Genomic DNA, 26,907 nt, shown 5'->3' with positions numbered 1-26,907 from the left:
TATCAAATCATAAATGCAATAATACAATTGTACTAATGATATTTCCCTAGAATTACTTTACATAGTTTACTAAAAAATTTCAAAACTATTGTAACACTTAATATTTACATTAATTTATAATGACAGCAAACCGAAAGCAAAAATTTGAAATCAACTTAAGAAGAGATAAAATGATATCAAAATGTGATATCAATTTGTTGCTGAATACAAATCATGTTTTCGATTTGCTGTAATTTTGTTGTTGGACTTTGCTCGGGAATCGACGAAACGATTGGTTCGACGAGGAGTGCAGAGCGGTTCTGGAGGATAAGGACGCAGTGTGTGCGGTTATGCTGCAGCATGGAACCCGACAGAATGTGGAGCGATACAGACAGAAGCGGAAGCAGCAGACCCGCTTCTTCCGGGAGAAAAAGCGCCGCCTGGAAGAAGCGGAGTGCGAGGAAATGGAACTGCTGTGTTGTTCACAAGAAACACGGAAGTTCTACCAGAAGCTCCACGCATCCCGCAAAGGCTTCGTACAACACTAAATCTACAGCGATAAGGACAAGAGCCTCCTGACGGACAAATGTGAAGTGATCGAACGCAAGCAGCACTTCGAAGAGCACCTGAATGGCTCCCACGATGAGGGATGCCATCCACAAGCTCAAAAATAACAAAGCGGCTGGGTCGACCAAGTGGAGGACGATCTGCTGACCCTACGCAGAGTGCGGAACTAGAGACAAACAGCCATGGACCGAGTGGAATGGAGGCGGCTACTATGTACAGCAGAGGCCACCCCGGCCTTAGCCTGACCGGAGGAGGAGGAGGCTGGTAAGGACGGTATCGCAGCAGAACTCATCAGGATGGGCCCGTAAAAGTTGGCCACCTGTCTGCACCAGTTAGTAGTCAAGATCTGAGAAACCGAACAGCTACCGGAGGAGCGGAATGAAGAGATAATCTGTCCCATCCCCAAGAAAGGCAACAAGTTAATGTTTGAGAACTTTCGAGCGATCACCATTTTGAATGCCGCCTACAAAGTGCTATCCCAGATCATCTTCCGTCGTCTTTCACCTAAAGTAAATGAGTTCGTGGGAAGTTACCAAGCCGGTTTCATCATCGGCCGGTTGACAATGGACCAGATCTTCAGCGTACCGCTATTCCTCCAGAAATGCAACTACCTGTTCATCGACTTCAAGGCGGCATACAACAGTATCGACCGCACAGAGCTATGGAAAATCATGGATGAGAACAGCTTTCCCGGAAAGCTTACCAGAATGCGAAAAAGGTTTCCAACAGGTTTCCCAAAGGAATTCCGGCAAGAATCCCAAAAGGCTTTGACGTAGAATACCGAAAGGATTTCAAGGAGGAAACATTGAAGGATATTGGAGGAATCTTAGAAGGAACTCCCGGACTAACACTCAATGATCTTCTGTAGGAATCCCTATACCCGAGTAGAGGAAAAGAGCTCAATAATAGCATATTTTGATATGGAGATCAAAAAGTGATATGGGTTTGATTGACATAAGAGATAAAAGATCTAAAAATAAAATCAAAAATTTGCTCCTGGTACATCATCATCAAATCATATTTAGATTTTGTGAGATCTAACCAATAGCAGCGAGCTATTCGTATGATCTTGAAATATCAAATTTTGATATTGTTCAGATGTTCCAGGAACATTTTCCAGATATTATTTTCAGATCTTTTATCTCTTATATCAATCAAACCTATATCATGTTTTGATCGTCAGTATTTTACCTCTACCCGGGTATGTACACTCAATTCTGTTTTTACGGGATGGATGCGTTCGTGCAAAGAAAGGTTGTGTAAAAAAAGTTCGCGTAACTTCGAGAAATCGCGCAAAAAAAAATCAAAAGGAATTTTTTTACGCTATTTGTCCACCGCAAATGGCCAAAATCGCATAAAAAAGATTGCGTAACTTTGAGAAAACCGTGTTGAAAAAGTCGTGTAAAAACAGAATTGAGTGTAGAAACTTATGTGGGGGGATCCTTGTATTCTCCTGGAGATATCCTTAGATCCTACTGTAAGATGCCCTGAAGGAAATCCTGAAGAGATCCCTGAAAGAACTCCTGGACATGGATAAATCTCTGAAGGAATTCAGCAGGAATCTATGAAGAAACATCTTCAAAATTCCCTTAAGATTGAAAAGTGAATATTATGCTGAAGGAACATTAAATATGAGTGTGTAAAATATCTTTTTGGGACAAAAAAATGCGCAAAATTGTTTATATTTTTCTTTATTTTCGGGTTGTGTGCTTCAAAAATATATCCTCGATGCGTGCGTTGCAGAAGCAAGTGGCAAGGTGGAAGTAGTGATGAGAACTATGCATTCTAACAAATTTACAACTTTTGACATTCTATTTTTATCATTCGTGTCTGGCCACATTCATTGTCAAATGAATGCCTCTCTTTTTTCATTCAATTCTCTGTCATGAATATTTTCTTGCAAGTCGTAAAATGTTAATTTTCTTTTAACAGACGCACAATTCGACTTGATGAACAAATGGAACAGATGGCTAGTATTCCAATTAATTGCTTTACCCAAGTTTTGTGATGATTGGAAGTTTAATCGGAATTTATAGTCTAGTTTCGTTTATCAGTGAAAATAGTCAGCCACAGAAAAACAAATGAATAAGTGAAAAAAATCACTCATCAAAATGAATTTTGTTTTGATCCCTCAGTTGAGAATTTTCGAAATTTACGTTGAATTTCACTCATTGAAAATGAAAATTTTAAACTCTGATCACAAGACAGCGGGCATCCAACCTAAGAACTAGGAAAAGGATGCAAAGAACTCGCACCGATGACCTAGAACTGAGCGAAGCGAGGCCAACATGGCGGCTTAACAGAAACTGAACAATGAGATTAAGGCGCGTAAGCAAACGTGCCTTGATAATCACCGCCAGACAGCCAACACGACCATCATGAGATGATAACCAGTCATAGCCAAATCGAAGTTCATATCAGCACCGCCAGAAAATTCTAATCAAGGGTTCATTTTTCATCTAGTAGAATTCAGGGATGCCTCTAGGAGTTCCGTCATAGATTTTTATTTTCAGAAGATCTGTCAGGAATTCCGACAGTCGTTTCCTCGAAATTTCTTTCAGGAGGGTTCAGGGATGCCCCTGGAGATTCATCAGTGATTGATCCAGAAGGTCCTTCAGGGATTCCCATCCGAGGTCCTTCAGAGATTCCTTCTGAAGTTTCTTTAAAAAAATTCACAGGTGTTGCTTTTGGACCTAGTTCAGGAGTTACTTTAGAGATTCCTCTACAACTCCATTGAGGAATTTCTCCTGGTGTTCCTTTAGAGATCACCCCAGGATTTCCATCAAGGGTTCATACAGGAGTTTCTTTTGGGATCCATCCTGAAATTGCTTCAAGGATTCCTTCTGTACACACTCAATTTAGAATGATGAATCTCGGTTTACGAATGCCAAGATTTCCACAGCCGAGTAATCAGCTAAATGTTTTCATGAGGTCTCAGCTTATAAATGTCGAAAATCAGTAGTACACGCCTTGTTGCCAAGCAATCTACTATCATGTTATTCCTTCAAGGATTGCCTCGCAATTCCTTCAGGAATTACCCCAGAAATCTCTTCAGTAATTTCTGCAGGAGTTCCTTCAAGGATTACTCCAGGAATTCTTTTAAAAAATCGCTTGGAGTTCTTTCTGGGATCTTGGGATTTCTTCAAGAATCCCTTTAGAAATTTCTTCGGGCATTCCTCTTGAAATTCGTTCGGGATGCCTCATGGAGATTTTTAAAAGATTCTTCCATAAGTTCTTTAAGGAATTTCTCTAGGAGTTGCTTCAAGTATTCCTGCAGGGATTGATCCTTCGAGGATTCCTGCTGTATAGTACTTCTTTCAGGGATTGCTTCTGAAGTTCCTTTAGAGATACCACCAGGCGTTCCTTCAGGGCTCAGTAGTTCCAGAATTATTCACGGATGCTTCCAGGTGTTTCATCAGGGATTCCTTCAGAATCTACCTCAGCTATTCCAACAGGAGTTCCGTCAGATATTCTCCCAGAAGTTCCCAGAGATTCTTACAGGAGGAATCAAAGATGCTTCTTGGAGATCCTTCAGAGATTCCTATAGGAGGTCCATAAGAAATTAGTCTAGAAGTTTGTTCAGGAATTCGTGTAGGAGTTCCTACAGGGATTATTGTAGAAGTTCCTTCAGAGATTCCTCCAGGAGTTTCAGGAATTAGTGCAGATGATTCTTCAGAGATTCCTTTAGGGATTCCTCCAGAAGTTCCTTCAGAAACCTCTCCAGAAAGATTCTTACAGAAACTTCCAAGGATACCTTCGGGAGAATTCAGCGATTCCCCTAGAAGTTTATTCATGGATTCATACAAAAGTTCATTCAGGGATTAGTCTAGGAGTTCCTTCTCATATTCCTCCAAACGTTCCCTAGGTTTTCTCCAGAACTTCCAGATTCCAGAATCCTCTATGAATTTCTGCAGGGATTTCTCCTGGAATTCGTTCTAGGATTTTTCCTGGAAATGCTTCCCTCTTGGGGGTCTCCAGTTAGCCTAGTGGTTAAGGCTATGGATCGCCAATCCGGAGATGGCAAGTTCGATTCCCGTTCCGGTCGGGAAAATTTTCTCGATTCCCTGGGCATAGTGTATCATTGTACAAATTCATGCAATGGCAGGCAAAGAAAGCCCTTCAATTAATAACTGTGGAAGTGCTCAAAGAACACTAAGTTGAAGCGAGGCAGGCCAAGTCCCAGCGAGGAGGTCGAGCCATTAAGAAGAAGAAGAAGAAGAAGAAGAAGCTTCCCTCTTTCTAGAAAGATTCCCCCTGGAAATCTTTCAAGGATTTCCTGGAGTTCCATCGGGGATTCCTCTTGGTAATGCTTCGGGGATTCCACATAGAAATTTTGCGGAGATTCTACCTGAAATTCCTTCGAGGACTCCGCCTGCATTTCCTGTAGGGATTCCTCCTGCAATTACATCGGGGATTCCTCCTGGAATTCCTTCAAGGAATTCTTCTGACACTCCTTAAGAGATCCCTCCTGGACTTCCTTCGAGGATTCCACCTGGAAGTTCGTCTGGAATTCCTTCGAGGATTCGTTTGAGAATTCTTCCTGTTTGAAATCTCTTGGAGAGTCCTCCTCGAATTTCTTTGCAAATTCTCGTTGGAATTCCTTCGGTCGGGTATTCCTGCTGGAATTACTTTGGGGTTGCTGCTGAAAATGTTTTTGGGATTTCTGTTGCAATTCTTTAGAGAATTTTTCCTGCTTTTTAAGTGGATTCTTTCTGGAATTCGTTTGGGGAGTTCTTCTGGAATTCCTTCGAGGATTCGTTCTGGATATCCTTCGATGGTTCTTCTTTGAAATTCATTGGTTATACCTCTTCGAATTGCTTGGTTAATTCCCTGTGGTATTCCTTTGGGAATTCCTTCTGGATATTCTTTCATAATTCCTGCTGGAATTTCTATGGTGTTCCTAATCTAAAAAAATGGTGAGACTTCTGTTTGTCAGTGATATAGGCAAAACTAATAGTGCAGGTGCAGATGTAAAACTTTTTGTACAGCTAAATACGGCTTTGGGACCATTTTGCAGTGCTAAAGATGAATTCCTTGCTACAGTAGATGGTGGACCATATTATAATCCTCAAAATCGCGCTAGATACCGACGTTAGGCGCAAAGGTCAGCTCAATGCCTAAATCAATTATTTGACTAAAGCTAGTATATCATCTTATTTACAGCTTTTAGAATAAATATCGTATGATACTAAAATCATTTCAAAATTACATAAACATAAAGACATAAATATCTTTCGCGTGGTCGACATTATTTATGCATCAGCATCACCGCTATTAATAATTCCGGCATAGATCAATCAGCATCATAAATCCCACCTCAATCCGAAAGAAACCACAAACCTAAGGGACTTCTCCTCGGCCGAGAAAAACGTTTCACACATGATATTTTCACAACGCTAAGCAGCGTTAGGTTAAGCTTATGGATTTGAACTCGTAGGTGGATTTCGGATGTTTACAAGCAAACAGTCCCATCGCGATCATCAACACCGCACACCATTGCTGGCTGCACAGCGCATCCCATTTACTGGTTCGAGTGGGTTTCCATCGAAAAACTCCCAAGGGAAGAGCCGAATCAACAACGCCATCAATTTGCCTGAAAGATCACTCCCACGATCAGCATCAAGAGTGCCTGAGAGGAAAATAGTCCGCTGTTTCTAGCCAGCAGAATTATAATTCATTTGTTTCTCTCAAATTGTGGAAAATCATCTCAACATTGAATTAATTAAGGTCGCTTTCTACAGTGACCCAATCTGCCTCTCGAGAAAAACCTGCTATAAATTTTAGCCTTAATGCGCCTGGCGACAGTCAAGGTTTTCTCCGGACGTTAATCCTTGAACTACAAATGGAACGATCCGATCCGGAGTGCTTGATGGAATTATCTCATCTCGTCGAAGTTTTGCTGGTCTGGAATGTTTGAATGTAAACGTTCTCCAACGGAATCGGTTGGACGGAAAAAGGGAGACCGAGTATAGGGTAGGAATCGATTGACGTCAGTCTATTTTGCGATGGGAAACAGATTTATTGTGTTAAAGACGGGGAAATGCGGTAATTAAGATAGATCGCCCAAGCACCATCCGTCTCCATCTCTCCATTGATGCAAATATCCGAAGAAGACGCATGGCTTTTGGTCGGTCCTTGCACCGCCGCTAAAACGACTAAAACTCGGTTATGCAAATGGAAATATAAAATCGTACATTGTTTATATTGTGTACAGCTGTAAAAGTGGAAAATTCGCTCATTTGGCTAGATGGTGGTTTCCGAGCGCCTTCTGGCATGTTAGGCAAAATTTTTATTGGCAGCATTACATACTGTGTTGCCGTCGTCGTGTTCTGGTCGTTCGCGTACGTGCGGCAGGCAGGACGAGGATCGGAACGGGACGCGCCCTCACGTCATAAATTATATTTATTTAACCGCTCAAAGATTTGGCGGGCGGTTGGTCGGTCGGTGTTCGATGTCGGTTTCTTTTGCGCGCGCGTAGGTCGCGATTTCCGAGAATCGCGGATCGTGGAGTTGTGAGAAAAGGGAAGGGAGGGGAGGAGCATAAAGGTTACATTCGGCCGTTGACGGGTAACAGTAACGGCTGCTAGGTCCCGTATAACAGCCCCAAAGGCAGTCGTCACGTTTGACTGAGTTTTCAATTTCACCCACTTGAAAGTAAATATCCCGTGTTGGAACGTGCTCGAGCAAACGAACGAATGAGGCGCATCGGTGCTTGGGAACAAGAGAAAACTATATTGACTATTGACGATCGGTCGAAAATTAATTGAATAGAGCATCGCGCTAATACTGCCCATATTATAGTCGATGTAACCACCACTGTCAATGCCATCATACAAAAGCAAATATCTAACGCGTGTGCATATTTGTGACCAGTTTTATTCAATAGATCACAACATCAAACCCTTATTTAGATGTCAACGTGGTAAAAATCTTGAAATTTATATTTATTCATTGTTAAAATTCCAAAAGCATGTTAAAAAGTACAGTGGCGCTTACATCGACTATGCGAATATGGGCAGAATACGTCCCATAGGTCCTTTTCATGATAACACTGAATCAACAATTTGCCGCTATCCGCCTCGGTCACGCCCAACATTCGCCAGATCACGCCTAACCTGGTGCACCCATCCACACCTTATTGTGCCAACTGAATCTTTAGCAAACACCAACTTTGCAGGGTTTTTATCCGGCATTCTCGGAACATGTTCTACCCACCGTATCCATCAGGCGTTGCTCACCTTCTGGATGCTGAGTTCACCGTAGAGGATAACAAGCTCGCTGTTTATCCTTCTCCGCCACACACCTACCACCGAAGATCGTCCTTAGCATGTGTCGCTCGAAAACTCAGAATTTTTACTGGTCCTGCCGAGTATGGTTCATGTCTCGTGTTCGCAGATGACTACCGGTCATGTGAGCGTTTTAAACGGTACATTCGATGCAGAGTAAATCTTTCTTTACCGTAATTTCTTCTGGAGTCCGTAGTAGGCACAACTTCCACTGATGTGATGCCCCTTCGTATTCTACGACTCACATTGTTGTCAGCCGGCAGTAAGGATCTAATATAAACGAATTTCACAAATATCTCGACGGGATCCGTCTATCGTGACGGTACTTTCTAGAAGAATACTGTCGTGTTCGGTTCCTCGATAATTGACACGACACCGTTATAGAGTTTTGCATACCGTTCATGGGCCTATCCAGAGGGGGAAGGGGCACGCTCCATTCCTGGCTGCCTTTTTTGTTTAATTTGCGCTAATTCAAGAGTATTTATAATTCAAAATTTCAGAAAAAATATCTCAAGATATTAACTATTTTAATAATTTAGGATTTTATTCATAGGTAATTACAAAACCTTTTTTCTCGAAAAACACAAAAAAAAATCGCAGAGTATTTCTCTAATTTTATCATAAAACTTTTTAAAATAACAAGCTTGGTGGAATGCCCAAATCTTGTAATTTTTATTTAACTATGGAATACAAAAATAACATGTCAAATTTTCCGAATATGCCACAACCGGTTTCGGTAGAGAAAGCGAAGAACTTATGCTACTATAGAGTGTAGTAGCTCGAAATTCACGAATTTTTACAAGTGCTTAATTCAAACTAACGTCATACTAAGAGCAGCAAAAAACCTGGAATTTCTTTATGAATTCGTTCAGGGATACCTGCAGAAACTCCTCCAAATATTTCTTCAGGAACTTATTCAGAAATTCCTTCAGAAATTCATTAAGGGACTTGTCTAGGACTTTCTACTACGTGAGTTTCTCCGTGAACGGGGTTACGATACTGATTGTTTCAGGGCTTGTTTCAAAAAAATGCTTCTGGAATTCCTCCCACGATTTTTCTTCAGAAATGTTCACTGATACTTATGCAAGGATGCATCGACGAATTCCTTCAGGAATTTTTCAGTGAATCCATAATAGGAATTTCAACTTTTTCCCGGGAATTTGTCTTGAGATATCGTTAATGGTATCTCCAGTGATTGTTCCAGTGCATTTTTCGAGGATTCCTACAGGACTTTCTGCAAGGATTCCCAAAGACATTTCACCATAGATCCTATTAGGCACTTCTGCAGGGATTTCTCCATATATTCCTTCAAGAATTCCGCAAGAGATTGCTCCAATAATTCCATCTAGAATTATTCCAAGTATTTGATTTCTTCCAAAAATTAATACAAGAATTCCTTCTTTCAATAATTCGTCCAGAAATTACTCCTCACATAAATTCTCTCAGACTTTTTCCAGAGATTCCTACAGCAATTCCTCATGGGATTTCTTCCATGATTCCTCATGGGTTTTTAGTTATTCTTATGAGAATTCCTCCAGAAGTTCACTCGAAACTTCCACCTGTGATTCTTAGTTCTTTCAGGAACTCCCTTAGGAATTAATCCAAGACTTCCTCCACGCACTGTTTAGGAGTTCCACAGGGAATTCCTCTTGGGATTGCTTCCGGGGTTCTTTCTGGAGTTTCTTCCAATTTTTTTTTTCAGAATCCCTCCAACATATACTCCAGGAATTCTTCCGGAAATTCCTACAGTAATTTCTCCAGGAATTCCTCCAGACATTCATTCAGAAGTTCCTCCAGGAATTCTCCCAGGAGTGACCCTACGGAATCCTCCAGGCATTCTTCTAGGATTTTATCCAGAAATATCTCCAGGGACTTCTCCATAAATTCTTCTAAGAATTGCTCTAGTAATTATTCCCGGATTTTTTTCAAGAATTCTTCCAGGAATTTCTCCAGAAATTCAGGGATCTGGAATTTCTCCAGGAAGTTTTCCAGGAATACCTTCTAAATTTTTTCCAGGGATTTCTCCAGGAATTCCTCCAGAGCTTCGCCAAAGATTTTTTCCATGAATTTCTTCTCCTGGTGTTCCGCTACGGAGTCTCCCAGAGATTTTGCCTAGCAATGCTCCAGGGATTCCTCTAAGGATTCCTCCAGACATTCATCCAAAAATAGCTCCATGCATTGCTTTAGGTATAACTCCAGGCATTGCTCCAGGAATTCATCCAGTTATTCGTCCACGAATTTCTCCAGAAATTACTTCAGGGCTTCCTCCAGGATTATCATTTCTCGAGGGATACCTACAGTTTTTTTTTTATTTGTATTAACGAGATTTTTAGCCCTAGGCTAGTTTATCTCGGGACCCACGCTTTACTTCCCTTCCGAAGGAAGAACTCACATGTTGTGAGTATGTTGGGAGAGGGATTCGATCCCAGGTTCTCGGCGTGACAGTCACGGGCTTTAAACATCAGACCAGATCCGCTCCACACTTCAGGATTTCCTCCAGAAATTCCCACAATCATTACTCCAGGAGTTTCTATAGAAATTCCTCTACGAATTCATCAAGGAATTTCTTCAGGACTTTCTCCAGGGACTCCGCCCAGAATTTTTCTGAAGATTCTTCCAAGAATTCCTCTAGGAACTCATCCAGGAATTCCTCCAGGGATTGCTTCAGGAATCTATCCTGAATTTTTTTCAGGGATTCCTCCAGGAAATCCTCCAAGTACTTCTTTAAAAATTCCTCCAGATTCCTCCGAGAATTCCTCAAGGGATATCCCCAAAAAATCCTCCAGGAATTCCTCCAAAGATTCCGCCAGGAGTTTGTCAAGAAGTTCCACTAAGAATTTCTCCAGGATTTCCTGCAGAGATTCTTCCAGGATTTTTTTCCAGAGATTTCCCCAAGAATTCATGATACATATTGCCCTTTTTACCGCTATTTCACCAGATGTGCTGGTATGGATTTCTGAAACATACTGGAAAAACTTGTAATTAGAAGGCACGAAATGTTGTTAAAAGACAAATTGAGAGTTGAAATTTGTGCATGCGGAGTAGTAAGTCTCGGCTTCGTAAAAACAATTCGCTCTCACTTGTAGTAGTTAGTGGGCACAAACGCGTGTGTGTTGTGGATTGGCATCTAAGCCGAAAGAGAGATGGGTTTGTGAAAAAAGAGGGTTCACGGTGTGGCTTCGGGGTCAGTTTGGCTTTCTATTCCGGAGAATCATTACCTGTTCTGTGGCTTAGTTGGTTAAATCGCCGGTCTAGCGAATACGGAGTCGTGGGTTCGAATCCCACAAATTCCATCTCTCAATTTGTCAATTAGCAACATTACGTGCCTTCTAATTACAAGTTTTTCCAGTATGTTTCAGACATGCCAGCAAATCTGGTAACATGCCAGTAAAAAGGGCAATATGTATCATTGAAATAAAACTGTCTTTAGGAGAAATCCGGAAATGATGTACTCGGAACAATACAACTGAAAATGTATTCTTAGAGAAATATGTATGAATAAAAGACAAACCTTATGATTCTAAGGGCTATTTCACACCCACACATTACTGTAGGTACTCTAACTAGGCATGAAATGCAGACATTTTCAGAATATCTTCTGACAGGTTTCCATTAGTTTCTGCAAGATGTTGAAGGAAATCAAGAAGAAAATTCTAGGTTAATCATAAAAAGAGTTTGTAATTTCCAACAGTGTTCACCTATGACTTCTCACAAATGATATTAACTAAAAAATTAAGACACGCGCGGAACAGGCATAACAGTCTTCCGGAGGAAGAAGCGCCAGCATGAAGAATGAGACCGCGAAGCGATAGAAGAGCTGTACCGCGCTAAGGACACATGGAGGCTCTACGAAGAGCTGAACGGCTCGAGCAGAGGCTTTGTGCCACAAGCCGACATGTGAAAGGACAATTCAGTAACAAATTTTGAAAACGACGTATAATCAATGGTGTAGCATTGATTATACGTCGTTTTCAAAATTTGTTACTGAATTCACTCCGTCTTCAGCCAGAGGCTGCACAGACTGAACACATTACTTACACTAGGCAACGGGCAACACAGAACACCCAGTGGCCCAGTGATGAATTTTTCGTTTGATGAAAAGTTTCCACCGACTGGAGCGGGAATCGAACCCACACTCCCTGGCTTACGATACGCCTAGACGACTGCCGCCGCCAACCGCACGGCCACGAAGCCCACAAATGTGCCGAGATAATCACGGGAATCTTCTCACGAGCGAGCGTGCAGTGGTCGAGAGGTTGCGGCAGCATTACGATGAGCACCTCAATGGCGACGTTGCAAGTGCCGAAGGTGGCGTGGTAACAGATCTAGGAGTAAGTGCATAGGACGAAAGACTTCCACACAGAGAGATAAATTGTAAACACAATTCTAGTTCAAATCAACCGAGTTTTCAGTTTACTATAGCGACAAACTGATTTCTAGTTTAAAATGAACTGTTGCATTGTTTAATAATACAAATATTTTCATTTTTTATTCTTAATCACTTAACCTAATTTACAGCTCTATTGTCCACTGGGGCACTACGTGAGCAATTTCAATTGACAGCTGCACTTACATTTTGTACAGCGCCTAGATTCTATTCTACTTTATCGAACTGGTTGCCTTTCTGCTGCTTTCACTTTTTCTACTTTATACCTAGTAGAATGATGAGCACAAGGATGATGATGGACGGCCGTTGTCCCTTCCAGTCCGATTGGGGGTCCATTATGGGTAGCAGTTCGCCGATGTCCAGGTATCCGGGTTCGTTTGAGCCATGGGGCTCAGAAGAGGGTCAGTGTCAGTTGCTCTCGGGGGAAAAGCAACTGACGAAAAATTGCAAGTGCCGGGGCTGGGAATCAAACCCATGACCATCCGCATATGAAGCGAACGTGTGACCAACTACGCCACGAGCCCCGGCTATATATTTTCATTTGACGAATTTATTAACAAACAGAGATTAGGTAGTTTCAATATAAAATAACAGATTGTTTTAAACGACTGCACTTTTGTGACAAACACAGCCGGAATTTGATTGTGTTGGTGAAGGCAACTCCTGCGGCAGTTCGGAAATCTATTTTTAGACACTCGACAAGCGGATGGAAAGGAGAATGGTTAAAAAAAGACAAAAAGGCGAAACCAACCAACTTTTTGTAGATGCTGTCTTGAGTACCTGCGCGTTATCCATCACGGCCAAAACTGCATTTGGAAGTTGGATTTGCTACACTTTCCTCGTTGCGGCGATGTTGAGGCACAGACAAACAGACGTAACGATTTTCGTGGAAATCCATCACCTGTTCACACTACCATCACCTGGTGGAAAAGTTGCACGAATCACTGTGTTATGCAATATCGTGAACAGAAGGCGCTAGTGTGAAACGTCAAACAGAAAAACAATGCGCGCGCCTCTGGTTGTGAAAGCAACAACTATGAAAATTTAAAATGATCGTTAAAAGCGTGGTTGATGTAAATTTCACAAGTGTTACGTCTGTTTATGGGTTGTTTTGATCGATAAACTCAAAGTAGGAACAAAGAAATATAACATTGGAATTAGTAATTGCTCAGTTTGAAAATCAACCATGCGTTTTATTGTTTTAAATAAGCCTCATTTTTCTGCGTGTCCGGCCCCTGACCTCCAAGAGTTTGAGGAGGAGGTTCACCGCTTGAAAAACAACAAAGCCGCTGGATCAACTACCAAACGAGCTTCTAAAATACGGTGGAAAAGCGCTGGTGAGAGCACTACACTGGATCATTACCTAGATTTGGTAGGAGGAAGTGTTACCGGAGGAGTGGATGGCAGGTATCGTGTGTCCAATCTACAAAAAAGGGCGACAAGTTGGATTGCGGGAGCTATCACGTGATCACACTTCTGAGGGCTGTCTACAAAATACTCTCTCAAAGTTTATGCCGCCGTCTATCGCCGATTGCAAGAGAGTTCGTGGGGCAATATCAGGCTGGATTCATGGGTGAACGCGCTACAACGGACCAGATGTTCGCCATCCGCCAGGTGTTGCAGAAATGCCGCGAATACAACGAGCCCACTAGGGTGGCCCACACTTATATGAAAAACAAAAATTTCGAAAAATACCAAGTCTAACCTCCTAAATCAGTTGTTTTGGACTCCCAGAAGCTACGTTCACAATTTGAGCAAAATCGGTTGAGCCTAAGGGGGCGCTCAAAACGCTTGAAGTTTGTATGGAAAAACTTGGCCAAATGTGTGCAGAAATTTTAAGTTTTCGAATTTTGCCGCTAGGTGGCGCTATAAGCGTTCAATAATCAAACCCTTCGGTATTATTGTAGGTGACTATATGACAGAGAACTTTGTCGAAGACCGCGAAGTGATCCGACAGCTGTGAAAAAAGTTATACCCTAGGCAAAGTGAGGCAAAGTATTGAGATTTCGTTATTGATATTATTGCTTTACATGTATTGGAAAAATAACAATAAAGTTTATCCTCACTTTTCCTAGGGTATAGCTTTTTTCACAGACGTTGGATCACTTTGCGGTCTTCGACAAAGTTGTTTGGTATATAGTCACCTACAATAATACCGAGGGGTTTGATTATTGAACGCTTACAGCGCCACCTAGCGGCAAAATTCGAAAACTTAAAATTTCTGCACACATTTGGCCAAGTTTTTCCATACAAACTTCAAGCGTTTTGAGCGCCCCCTTAGGCTCAACCGATTTTGCTCAAATTCTGAACGTACCTTCTGGGAGTCAAAAACAACTGATTGAGGAGGTAAGACTTGGCATTTTTCGAAATTTTTGTATTTCATATAAGTGTGGGCCACCTTAGTGCCCACACGTCACTTGTTAATCGATTTCAAATCGGCGTATGATACAATCGATTGAGACCAGCTATGGCAGATTATGAACGAATACGGATTCCCGGATACATTGATACGATTGATCAAGGCGACGATGGATCAAGTGATATGCGTAGTTCGAGTATCAGGGACACTTTCGAGTCCCTTCGAATCTCGCAGAGGGTTACGGCAATGTGATGGTCTTTCGTGCTTGCTGTTCAACATTGCGTAAGGGGCTGTCCATTAGACCTGTTCACTTTTTTTGACCTACCCGTGTCACATCAAATTATCAATCCACATGCATAAACAAGTATTCAGTCCGAAAATGAGCCAAATTGATAAAGGTTTAGAGGTGTATCGAATCGATTTTGTGTTTTTTCGAGCATTTGCACGAAAATGTACTCCAATATCCAGAAAATTGCACCGAAAAGGTACCGAAAACACCGTTAAAATATAGTTGGAACAATACTCTACAACTTTGCCGAAGACACTACGGTGTTTAAATTGCTTATTTCAAAGTTATTCAACAATTTTCGTTAAAAAATCGAAAAAAATACAATATTTTTACGGTTTTTCATGTAAAAGTCATGAAAATTTACATTGTTTTACGTGACTAATTTAATTAGCTATTGCTCCTATGTGTTACGAACATTTCGTCATCATTTTAGTGTAGGAATTTGTTTTCATTGACTAATTATCAAAAGTATGTCACGTTGATACTAAAAATCGCATAGAGTTGCCAGCACAAAATTAAACAAAATTACCCATAGCTTCGAAATAAGCAATTTAAACACCGTAGTATCTTCGGCAAAGTTGTAGAGTATTGTACTAACTATATCCTTACGGGATTTTCGGCACCCTTTCGGAGCAATTTTCTGGATTTATGAGTAAATTTCTGTGAAAACGGTTAAAAAACACAAAATCGATTTGATACACCTTTAGGTAAATCTTTATCAATTTGGCTCAATTTTGGACTGAAGACTTGTTTTTGCATGTGGGTTGCTAATTTGATGTGTCACGGAGAATCGGGGAAAAAAAGTTTCAAAGTGAACAGGTCTACTGTCCATTTATTACGTAAGGGGATTTTCACGATTTTTCGACACCCACACCCCCCCCCCCCCCCCCCCCTTTTAAGATTTTTTGTATGAGAGCCCAAATATTTTTGTATGGCGCGTAAGATTTCTCAAACCCCTTACCTTACCTTACCGGTCAGGCTAAGGCCGGGGTGGCCTCTGCTGTACATAGGAGCCGCCTCCATTCCACTCGGTCCATGGATGTTTGTCTCCAGTTCCGCACTCTGCGTAGGGTCCGCAGATCGTCCTCCACTTGGTCGACCCACCTAGCTCGCTGCGCTCCACGTCTTCTTGTACCGGTCGGATGACTCTCGAGAACCATTTTAGTCGGGTTGCTATCCGACATCCTGATGACGTGACCCGCCCACCGTAGCCTCCCGATTTTCGCGGTATGGACGATGGTTGGTTCTCCCAGCAGCTGATGCAGCTCGTGGTTCATTCGCCTTCTCCAAGTCCCGTCTTCCATCTGCACTCCACCGTAGATGGTACGCAACACCTTCCGTTCGAAAACTCCAAGGGCGCGTTGGTCCTCTGCACGTAGGGTCCATGTTTCGTGCCCATAGAGGACGACCGGTCTAATCAACGTTTTGTAGATGGTTAACTTCGTGTTACGGCGAACTTTATTCGATCGTAGAGTTCTGCGGAGTCCAAAGTAGGCACGATTTCCTGCCACAATGCGCCTCTGGATTTCTCTGCTGGTGTCGTTGTCTTCGGTCACCAGTGAGCCCAAGTACACGAATTCTTCAACCACCTCGATTTCATCACCGTCGATATGAATTCGGGGTGGCGGGCGCGGTGATTCCTCCCTGGAGCCCTTCGTTATCATGTACTTTGTCTTCGAAACATTAATGACTAATCCGATTCGCCTGGCTTCACTCTTTAGTCGGATGTACGTTTCCTCAAACCCCCCTTCCCCCCGAAAACCTTTACGTAATTAAAGGACAGCCCCTAAGAGGGTGTAATTGGGAGAGCGGGGATAAACACGAGTGGCACGATTTTCACGAAGTCCGTTCAGCTACTTGATTTCGCTGATGATATTGATATTATAGCTCGTAAATTTGAGACGATGGCAGAGACGTACATCCGACTAAAGAGTCAAGCCAGGCGAATCGGATTAGTCATTAATGTGTCGAAGACAAAGTACATGATGGAGGAATCATCACACCCGCCATCCCGAATTTCTATCGACGGTGATGAAATCGGGGCGGTTGAAGAATTCGTTTACTTGGGCTCACTGGTGACCGCCGACAACGACACCAGCAGAGAAATTCAGAGGCGCATTGTGGCAGGAAATCGTGCTTACTTTGGACTCCGCAGAACTCTACGATCGAATAAAGTTCGCCGTAACACGAAGTTGACTATCTACAAAACGCTGATTAGACCGGTCGTTCTCTATGGGCACGAAACATGGGCCCTACGTGCAGAGGACCAACGCGCCCTTGGAGTTTTCGAACGGAAGGTGTTGTGTACCATCTACGGCGGAGTGCAGATGGAAGACGGGACTTGGAGAAGGCGAATGAACCACGAGCCGCATCAGCTGCTGAGAGAACCAACCATCGTCCATACCGCGAAAATCGGGAGGCTACGGTGGGTGGGTCACGTCATCAGGATGTCGGATAGCAACCCGACTAAAATGGTTCTCGAGAGTCATCCGACCGGTACAAGAAGACGTGGAGCGCAGCGAGCTAGGTGGGTCGACCAAGTGGAGGACGATCTGCGGACCCTACGCAGAGTGCGGAACTGGGGACAAACAGCCATGGACCGAGTGGAATGGAGACGGCTACTATGTACAGCAGAGGCCACCCCGGCCTTAGGCACCCTACACACTACTCAAACCGTTTGACCAACATTGCCACCGCCCCCTGGTTGGTCGAACCAGCGAATGTTTCTGCAACCGTATGACGAACTGCCAAATCGTGTTGCACCAACATGTCACTTTGGTTGCACCAACATCATCCCCCATTTGAAATCGCACTGTGTTTGTGCAACAACACTACACACGGTACGATTGGTTCGTCAAACATTGGCTCCGCCCACCGTTGGTTTGAGTAAAATCAAACTGGTTTGATTTTTGCCGACCAAACCGTCAACCGTCAAATCGGTTCGACGAACTGCCAAATCGGTTCGTCAAGCAGCATCACACACGGTCAAACACAGCACCAACTCAACCACCAACCTGGGGGCGGAGTCAATGTTGGTCAAACCGTTTGAGTAGTGTGTAGGGTGCCTTAGCCTGATCGGTAAGGTAAGTAAGAATGAGACTGTGGGAAGGTATCAAGCCGGCTTCGTCGATGGCCGCCCGACAACGGAGCAGATCTTCACCGTGTGGCAAATCCTCCAAAAATGCTGCAAATACCAGATCCCAACGCACCACCTGTTCGTCGACTTCAAGTACGATAGTATCGACTGCAGAGAGCTATGGAAAGTCATGGACGAGAACGAATTCTTCGGGAAGCTCAATAGACTGATGAAAGCGATGATGGACGGTGTAAAAAACCTGCGTAATGGTTACGCGCGATCTGTTTGAATCTCACCGAGGACTATGACAAGGTTATGGACTCTCATGCCTGGAAGGTGTAATGCGACAAACCGGGCACAACAGCGGGGGCACGATTTTCACGAAATCCGGCCAATTTGTCTGTTTTGCGGATGACATGGACATTATTGCTAGAACATTTGGAACGAAGGCAGAACTGTACACCTGCCTGAAACGTTAAGCAACAAAATTCGGACTGATTGTAAACGCTTCAAAAACGAAGTTCATGCTGGCAGGTCAGACAGCATCTATCTCAATCTGCCTTCTCAATACTCCACCTGAACCTCGTAGCAGTAGACGGAAGATCTGCGGCCCGCGGCAAGACTATCAAGACGTGGTGAAGATTACCGTCTATGTACTTGCCATTGCCAGGTAAACCGATTAACGACATTTCAAGAAGCAATGGAGTGAACAGTCCCCATGTAAGTGAGAGAATCAAGCTTATTTGATATTCCATTAATCAGCACCGAACTACAACCAGAGTGTCAAGCAGATCTTTGCTCTTCATTTCATTGTAAAATATTTGACCCAGTTCCATATACCTCCTTCTCCCTTTGCAGGTCGCCGGCAAACGCGACAAAGACCAGGAACGCGAAGCGCAGCACTGGATCGAAACGCTGCTCGGCGAAAAGTTCCCCAACGACCAGCTGTACGAGGACTGCCTGCGCGACGGTATCCTCCTGTGCCGTCTGATGAACCGCCTCTCGCCGGGAATCGTTCCGAAGATAAACACCACCGGAGGTGACTACAAAATGATGGATAACATCAGCCAGTAAGTATGCTATTGACCATGGGCCTAATTCATTCGCACAAGAAATAGCTCGACGTTAACTTCTCTCCAGCTTGCGCTCCTGGTAGGCCATATCGCGTCTGACACTGTTTGATTGCGCGCGCGAGGAACACCGTTGTCAGATCGAACGGCTGCGCTGTTGCGGCGGCGGTCGCGTTTCGAGTTTCTTCTTCGAATCCGGAGAGTGCGATGTTGCCTAGGTAGCACGGCTGTGCTGCTGCAATGGCCGGCCTGCCTATTTCCGACCTGCCCAAGGCGCACAACAGTGTGAGAGAAATGTGCTATAAGTTTTTGCTGTGCGGAACAGGAACGCACCGACGAGGGGAGGATTTGTCGGTCTCACTTGCACTCGGGTGAATCACATTAGGGCGGGTAGGGTCTTCCATCGCTACTAGTGCACTAGTACCCTCCGCAGAAAGCTGCGCTCCTAGTCCAACATCACGGCCATTCTTGTTGATCAGGTGTATTGTAGTCGCTCCCAGGTCGCGTCAATGTCACAACATGGTCACGGTCAACATGGTCGACCGGCTTCGTTTGCTTTCACAGTTTAGCCGCCGCCACACCACAGTGGACTTTACTCGAAAATACGCGCCACTGTTGCCAATATTCTTCGTGAACTAACCGGCGCAGAACACCTCTGCCATACAACCTGCGTCCCTAGTATTTTGTGATGATTCGCGTGTTACGGATATTTTCGGAAGCTCAGAGGCCCCCTGAAAAATGTCGTCTCTGTCTCTGTCTGCCGGTTCGAATTTCGCTGCATGGGAAAAGTCTCTCGGATTTTAGGCGCGAAAGTCCTTTTCACTGCGTTTCAGGAAGAGGCACGCATGTGATCCTGGTTCAAAGTTTGGTAAAAGTACTACCACAGCGCGAAACCACTGTCGTCGTCGAATCGAAACCGACAGCAGATCGAGTGTCCCTCGGTTCGGCCGACGTCGTCGTGTGACAGTTACCGCCGCCGCCCGTTGCCGGACTACACAAAACAAATCAACCGATTTTGAGACATTTCGGCTCCGTCGGATGGGAACTGCGCGTTTCGTCAGTCACTGTCACTGTCTCTCGTCGTCGCCGTCGGTAACGTGACATTTGTACCGGTTTGCTGTTGCAGTTTGTGTCGATAGTCAGTAAAATTTTGACATCCAACCAAGCACGCATACGCGTACGGAGATTTCCTTACATCGCTGCGTGAAACTTTTACCCAAAATGTGTCGTCAACAAGAGCTCTACCGATCGCTGATAGCAGTGTAGTGCAGCAGGAAGCATCAATAGCGGTTGTCCATTGTAACGCTCTGGATTCCTGTTAATAAGCAATCAATCACCGTCAATGCCGGTGATAATGTTCCCTCATCATCTCCGGCAGCCGGCGTTGATTATCGTCGATTTGTGGAATATGGACGGTAATCATCGCTGCTCACTGGGCCGTCAGCCATGATTATGGAAGACGACGGCGGAAATTGATGCCCATCATCACCATCAACTACTGTAATAATAATCACGTTGATGGCTGCTACTTGCTGGACCCCTCACCTCACCTCATACCAGTATCCTGTCAGATCCTTGCTGATGGCCAGATGATAAAAAGGATGACGGAAAATCATGCTTTCAACATAGTCATTAAAACGTCATTACCGTCGCTCATCACCATCAATATTTCGTTCGCGACTGGCTGCTGACTGGTATCAGCTAGCTAGTGCATCAGTGCCACCACCTTTTCTAGCGCTCCTTCCTTGCAGCAAGCAAGCACAGCACACTCCAATGGACTCCAGCCCAGAACTCCAGACGCTCCAGACCTCCAATAAAGTATGTGTTTTCAACAAAGTTGTTAGCTAATGATGACTCTGTTCCATTAGACTCAAATAATCTACAAAGTTCATGTTTACAAGTCTTATGGCGGTAAGCTCCACAGCGTATTAGACGCCATTCTCGTGTTATCCTCGATTTTCTTAAGCATCAAACGGTATTATCCTTGATTTTAATCCAAGATTTACGCTGTGTGCTGGAAAAGTTGCTTGCCCACCGCAGACACACAGTTTACTCAAAAGTTGAAAGGCCGCAGCTGCACACGATTCATTTTTAGTTTGACCCAGTATTGTGCCGGTAATGATATTCTAAAGAAATTCTAGTTTTATCAAAGTATTCAAGAAGTTTTATTGGGAATCTTTCCTTGATAATATACATGCAATCCAACGATTCTTCTGAAATTTATCGAGACAATTCTCTAACGATTCCTTCAACATTTTTTTTTATTTCTCCAGGGGATCAAGGATTTGTATCCTGAATTGCTTTTGCCATTTCTCCAAGAATTTCAAATTAAAACGGTAATATTCCTGCATGCTATTTCATTTATGGTTCCCCCAGAAAATGCATCTAGGATTTCTCTGGGAACTTTTCAGAGGTTTCTTCTTGGATTCATGCAGGAATTTCTTGTGGAAGTCCTTCAAGAAATCTCTGCGATTCCAATTGGAGTTGCCCACGGGTGTCTTCTACTTTTTTACAAGGATTCATCTAGAAATCTTACGCTCACCTTCATGTCTACTAGGGATTAGTTTTGAAAATTAGTTTTAAGGAATGCCTTCAAGTATTCCTAAAAGATTCCTGTAGTCATTTCCCCTGGATAACTATTAGAAAATGTGTCCAGCTATTTTTACAGGAATTTCCTCAAATCATCTTCAAAAAATATCCCCAGGAACTTCTCTAGCCATTTCCCCAAAAATTGCTTCAGAAATTTTCACAGAAATTCAAAAATTTCCTCCGTATTTCGTCTAGAAAAATTCACAGAAATTTTCAATATTAGTTTGAAAACGAATTCTTTCTGATTTTCTCCAGGAATTCTTTCCGGAAGTTTTGCAGAATATCCTCCGGGAAATTTCCCAGGGATTCCTCTAGGAATTTTCCCAGCAATACCTTCAAGAATTCTCCACAGATTCCTCCAGGAATTTCCCCAGGATTTCTTTCAGAAAATTACCCAGAAGCTCTTCCAAATATTTTTTCAGGAATTCTGTCGGAAATTTCCCAGGAATTCCTTCAACATTTCTCCAAAGATTCCTCAAGGATTTCCAAAAGGAAATGCCCTCAGGAATTCTTTAAGAAATAGCCTTATAAATTCTTTTAGAAATTTCTTAGAAATCTTTTCCGGAACACCCAAAGGAATTTTACCATATTTTTTTACGAAAATTTATTCAGGAGTTCCTCTGATAATTTCCCTTGGAATTTCCACAAAAACTTACCCAGGAGCATCTCCAAGAATTTCTTCAACAATTTCGTCGAAAATTTCCGCAGGAATTTCCTCATGATTTCTATTGGGAATTTCAAAAGAAATTCTTTCTTTGATTTCCCAGAAATTCTTTTAATAAGTTTCTCAAAAATACATGGAATATATTTTGCAGGAATTTCTTTGGGAATATTTCCAGAAGAGTACTTCCGAGATTCCCACAGGAATTTTCAGAAATTTCTTAAGAAAATAGTCAAAGATTACCCCAAAAATCCTCACAAGAACGTCTAGAGAGAATCATTCAGAAATTTCACCAGGATTTATTTTTAAAAATGTGTCTGGAATTTTCCCAGGATTTCTTCCAGAAATTTTCCCTGAAATTCTTTGAGGAAATTTCCACGGTACTTATTCAGACATTTCTTCAGTTATCACTGTACGATTTTCCCCAGGATTTCCATTAGGAATTTTAGATGGAATTCTCTCAGGAATTCCTCCACGAATGTTTACAAAAAATGTTCCATCAATTTCTTCATGATTGCTCTAGGATTTTGTTCCAGGAACTCCACTAGAAATTTCCCAAGGATTTTCTTCATAAGTTTGTCCAATTTTCCTCCAAGACTTTCTTCATATTTTTCCCAGTAACTCTTTAGGAAATTTCTCCTCCAGGAAATACTCCATAAATTTCCCCAGAAATTCTTTCAAGAATTCCACAGAGATTCGGGAATTTTCCGAAGAAATTGATTCACAAACCTCCCCAGAAATTCTTCCTAAAATTACCCGAGAAATTTCCACAATAATTCCACCACTATTTTACCAGGGATACATTCGAGAATTCTTTTAGGAATTATTTCAGAAATTCTTTTTGAAATTACTTCACAAATTCCTCCAGAACATTTCCTAGGAATTTCTCCAAGAATTTCCTCAGAAGTGCTTTAAAAATTCCCCGAGAGTCCTCCAGGAATTTCACCAGGTTTTAAAACAGAACTCTCGCAAGAATTCCTTCAAAGAATTCCCCATGAATTTCTCCAGACTTTTCCTAGGTATTTTTTCAAGATTTTCATAAAGAAATTTAAAAGGAATTCTCTCAGAATAACCTCAGGAATTTCTCCAGGATATTTCCCAAAAATTTGTTCAAGTTTTTTTCCAGAAATTCCTTCACCAACCCTAGGGGATTCCAACAGGATTTTCCTCGGGGATACTTCCAGGAATTGCCTCGGAGATTCCTCAAGTGTTTCCCTCGGGTATTCCTCCACGAATTACTTTCGGAGATTCCTCCAGGACTTCCCTCGGATGGTCCTCCTGGAATTCCCTTGGAAATTTCTTCAGGAATTCCTCGAAAATTTCTTCAGGAATTCCCTCGGAGATTCCTTCAGGAATTCCCTCGGAGATTCCTTTAGGATTTCCCTCGGAGATTTCTTCAGGAATTCTCTCGGAGATTCCTTCAGGAATTTCCTCGGAGATTTCTTCAGGAATTCCCTCGGAGATTTCTTCAGGAATTCCCTCGGAGATTCCTTCAGGAATTCCCTCGGAGATTTCTTCAGGAATTCCCTCGGAGATTCCTGCAGGAATTCCCTCGGAGATTCTTTCAGGAATTCCCTCAGAGATTCCTTTAGGAATTCTCTCGGAGATTTCTTCAGGAATTCCCTCGGAGATTCCTGCAGGAATTCCCTCGGAGATTCCTGCAGGAATTCCCTCGGAGATTCTTTTGGGAATTCCCTCGGAGATTCCTCCTGGAATTCCCTCGGATGTTCCTCCAGGAATTCCCTTGGAGATTTCTTCAGGAATTCCATCGGAGATTCCTCCTGGAATTCCCTCGGAGATTCCTCCTGGAATTCCCTCGGAGATTCCTCCTGGAATTCCCTCGGAGATTCCTCCTGGAATTCCCTCGGAGATTCCTTCTGGAATTCCCTCGCAGATTCCTCCTGGAATTCCCTCGGAGATTCCTTCAGAAATTCACTCGGAGATTCCTTCGGGAAATCCCTCGAAGATTCCTTCGGGAATTCCCTCGGAGATTCCTTCGGGAATTCCCTCGAAGATTCCTTCGGGAATTCCCTCGAAGATTACTTCGGGAATTCCCTTGGAGATTCCTTCGGGAATTCCCTCGAAGATTCCTTCGGGAATTCCCTCGAAGATTCCTTCGGGAATTCCCTCGGAGATTCCTCCTGGAATTCCCTCGGAGATTCCTCCTGGAATTCCCTCGGAGATTCCTCCTGGAATTCCCTCGGAGATTCCTTCAGGAATTCCCTCGGAGATTCCTCCTGGAATTTCTTCGGAGATTTCTCCTGGAATTCCCTCGGAGATTCCTCCTGGAATTATCTCGGAGATTCGTCCTGGAATTCCCTCAGAGATTCACCGTGGAATTCCCTCGGAGATCCATCCTGGTTTCCCCAATTTTCCTCCAAGAATTTCTTCATATTTTTCCCAGGAACTCGTTAGGAAATTTTTCCAGGAAATACTCCATAAATTTCCCCAGAAATTCTTTCAAAAATTCCACAGAGATTCGGGAATTTCCCGAAGAAATTTATTCACAAATTTCCCTAAAAATTCTTCCCAAAATTACCCGAGAAATTTCCACAATAATTCCACCACAATTTTTACCAGGGATGCATTCCAGAAATCTTTTAGGAATTATTTCAGAAATTCTTCTTGAAATAACTTCATAAATTTCTTCATGAATTCCTCCAGAACATTTCCTAGGAATTTCTCCAAGAATTTCCTCAGAAGTGCTTCAAAAATTCCACGAGAGTCCGCCAGGAATTTCGCCAGGTTTTAAAACGAAATTCCCACAGGAATTCCTTCAAGAATTCCCCATGAATTTCTCCAGACTTTTCCTAGGTATTTCTTCAAGTTTTTCATAAAAAAATTTAAAAAGAATTCTCTCAGAATTAACTCAGGAATTTCTCCAGAATATTTCCCAAACATTTGTCCAGGTGTTTTTCTAGAAATTCCTTCACCAATCCTAGGGGATTCCCAAGAAACAATTTTTGCTTTAAGAAATGTTTCTCAAAGCAACTTTATTAAACTGGAAGTCGTATTATATTTGAATAATTTTGAAATAAAACTGTTCTTCAACTCTTGTTCGCCCAAAAATGAGAATCTATTCAACGTCAACCGTTCTATAAGCACGATGAAATGAATGTTTATCCAATGATCGTACATCGGTTGTGAAACTCTTGTTCAACGTTAGAACCATCAGCAATTTACACAAACATCATAAACTTTACTTCAACGTTTATTAAACAATGTTGTATGAAGCTATTTGTTTAATCATTTAAGAATGGTTTTAGAAACCGTTATTGTGCACTAGCAGCATAGCGCATAATAACAAGCTTTCTTCGATATTTATTCCACCATAATACAATCAAAACATGCTGGAGCCGTGATACAACTTACGAAATTTATTTCTATTTATAGATATGATTTTATAATTGCTACAAAAACGATTCTTAAACGTTTCTTCAACATCATGTTGCATCATGTAACAATAAAATGAGAAAATGATTTAACTTTCAACATTTCTGCATTTGTGTCTTGAATAGCTCTCTCTGATTATGTACCCCCAACATCTTTATTTTATTACACTTTATGGGACAAATCACATCAATGGAAAGACTCGAACTCTGGATCTCTGGGTTCACACTCGTCTGCATCCGCTCTGCTTCAATCCGAATTACATGAATCGGCAGATTTAAGGCAGTATTTAAATATTCAATTCCTGAGTCGAATACATTACCGTACATATGCTGCTTAAACATTGCTTACATATTTTATTCAACTAATTGTCTTCATAAACAATGAAGTTGATCAATGTTTGAATAATTGTAACCGCAACGTTTAATCATACTAATTATTTTGCTAGTCTGTCAGTAATTTACGGTGTTCGGTGTTGTGTTGTAAGATTGGTATCGCTTTGAACTTTTTTTTTATTTGAACGTCCAAATAAGTGAACTTTATTTATTTTCACTGCTCCTGTTTTGTGTTGGGAGTAGAATGTGTAAAACTTGTGTATCTCCAGTCAGCTATAAGATATTTATGAACATAAGGAAGATAAGCCCGGTTTGACCGGCGGCAACAAAGTGGATAGAGTAGATTGTCAATACCAAACAGAGGAGCCGCCTAGGAGCCGCCCAGGATCCACTTCAGCTGCTTTTTCTGGTGTTTTTGTTACCGATTTTGCTGCCGTTGGAGCGTGTAGTGTAAAAGGTAAGTCAAAATGTTTTTAAAAGTGTGAAGAGTGCGATATTTAGAGCTGCTGCAAGAAGTTTGTTTGGTCTTCAAGCTTGTAGCCGCGGTTGCTCTTCTTAGGCTCCTAATCAACAATCGTGTTTACAAAATGGGGCAGGGCGAACAACGATAATTAAGTGACACAGTACCACTGCTAAACAACATTGCTTGAATAAAAGTGTAACATTTATATTAAAGAAACATGGTAATATCTTGTTGTTAAGCTATATCAGTGTAGTTGAATAAAATGATCAAGCAAAAGTTGTTAAACTTTAAATAGGATACTTGTTCCATTGAAGATCTTATGTGGAATAACGGCATCTAATACGTTGGAAGCAGCTTGTATTCTATCATTATTAGAGCACTATTGGACAGATGATGTGAATATTTAAGCAACTGTTTTTAAACTTTTATACCATTGGTTATTCAATGAGCAGAAAT

The 26,907-nt window shown here is 42.3% G+C and overlaps 1 protein-coding gene across 1 annotated transcript in view; it reads left to right on the top strand.

The window, feature by feature from the left end:
- Nucleotides 1–18,532: 18,532 nt before the first annotated feature.
- LOC109397703 (muscle-specific protein 20) overlaps nt 18,533–26,907 on the top strand; it is a gene marked incomplete at its 5' end in the record, with an annotated part of 31,725 nt that continues 23,350 nt past the window's right edge. The window contains 2 exons of the mRNA XM_062843803.1: nt 18,533–18,613; nt 18,774–19,013. Coding sequence (XP_062699787.1) covers nt 18,533–18,613; nt 18,774–19,013 — 321 coding nt within the window. The remainder of the gene's footprint in view (nt 18,614–18,773; nt 19,014–26,907) is intronic.

This window comes from Aedes albopictus, unplaced genomic scaffold (assembly GCF_035046485.1).
Source record: "Aedes albopictus strain Foshan unplaced genomic scaffold, AalbF5 HiC_scaffold_55, whole genome shotgun sequence".
Taxonomy (NCBI): domain Eukaryota; kingdom Metazoa; phylum Arthropoda; class Insecta; order Diptera; family Culicidae; genus Aedes; species Aedes albopictus.
This window is presented reverse-complemented; position numbering and strand designations above follow the sequence as displayed.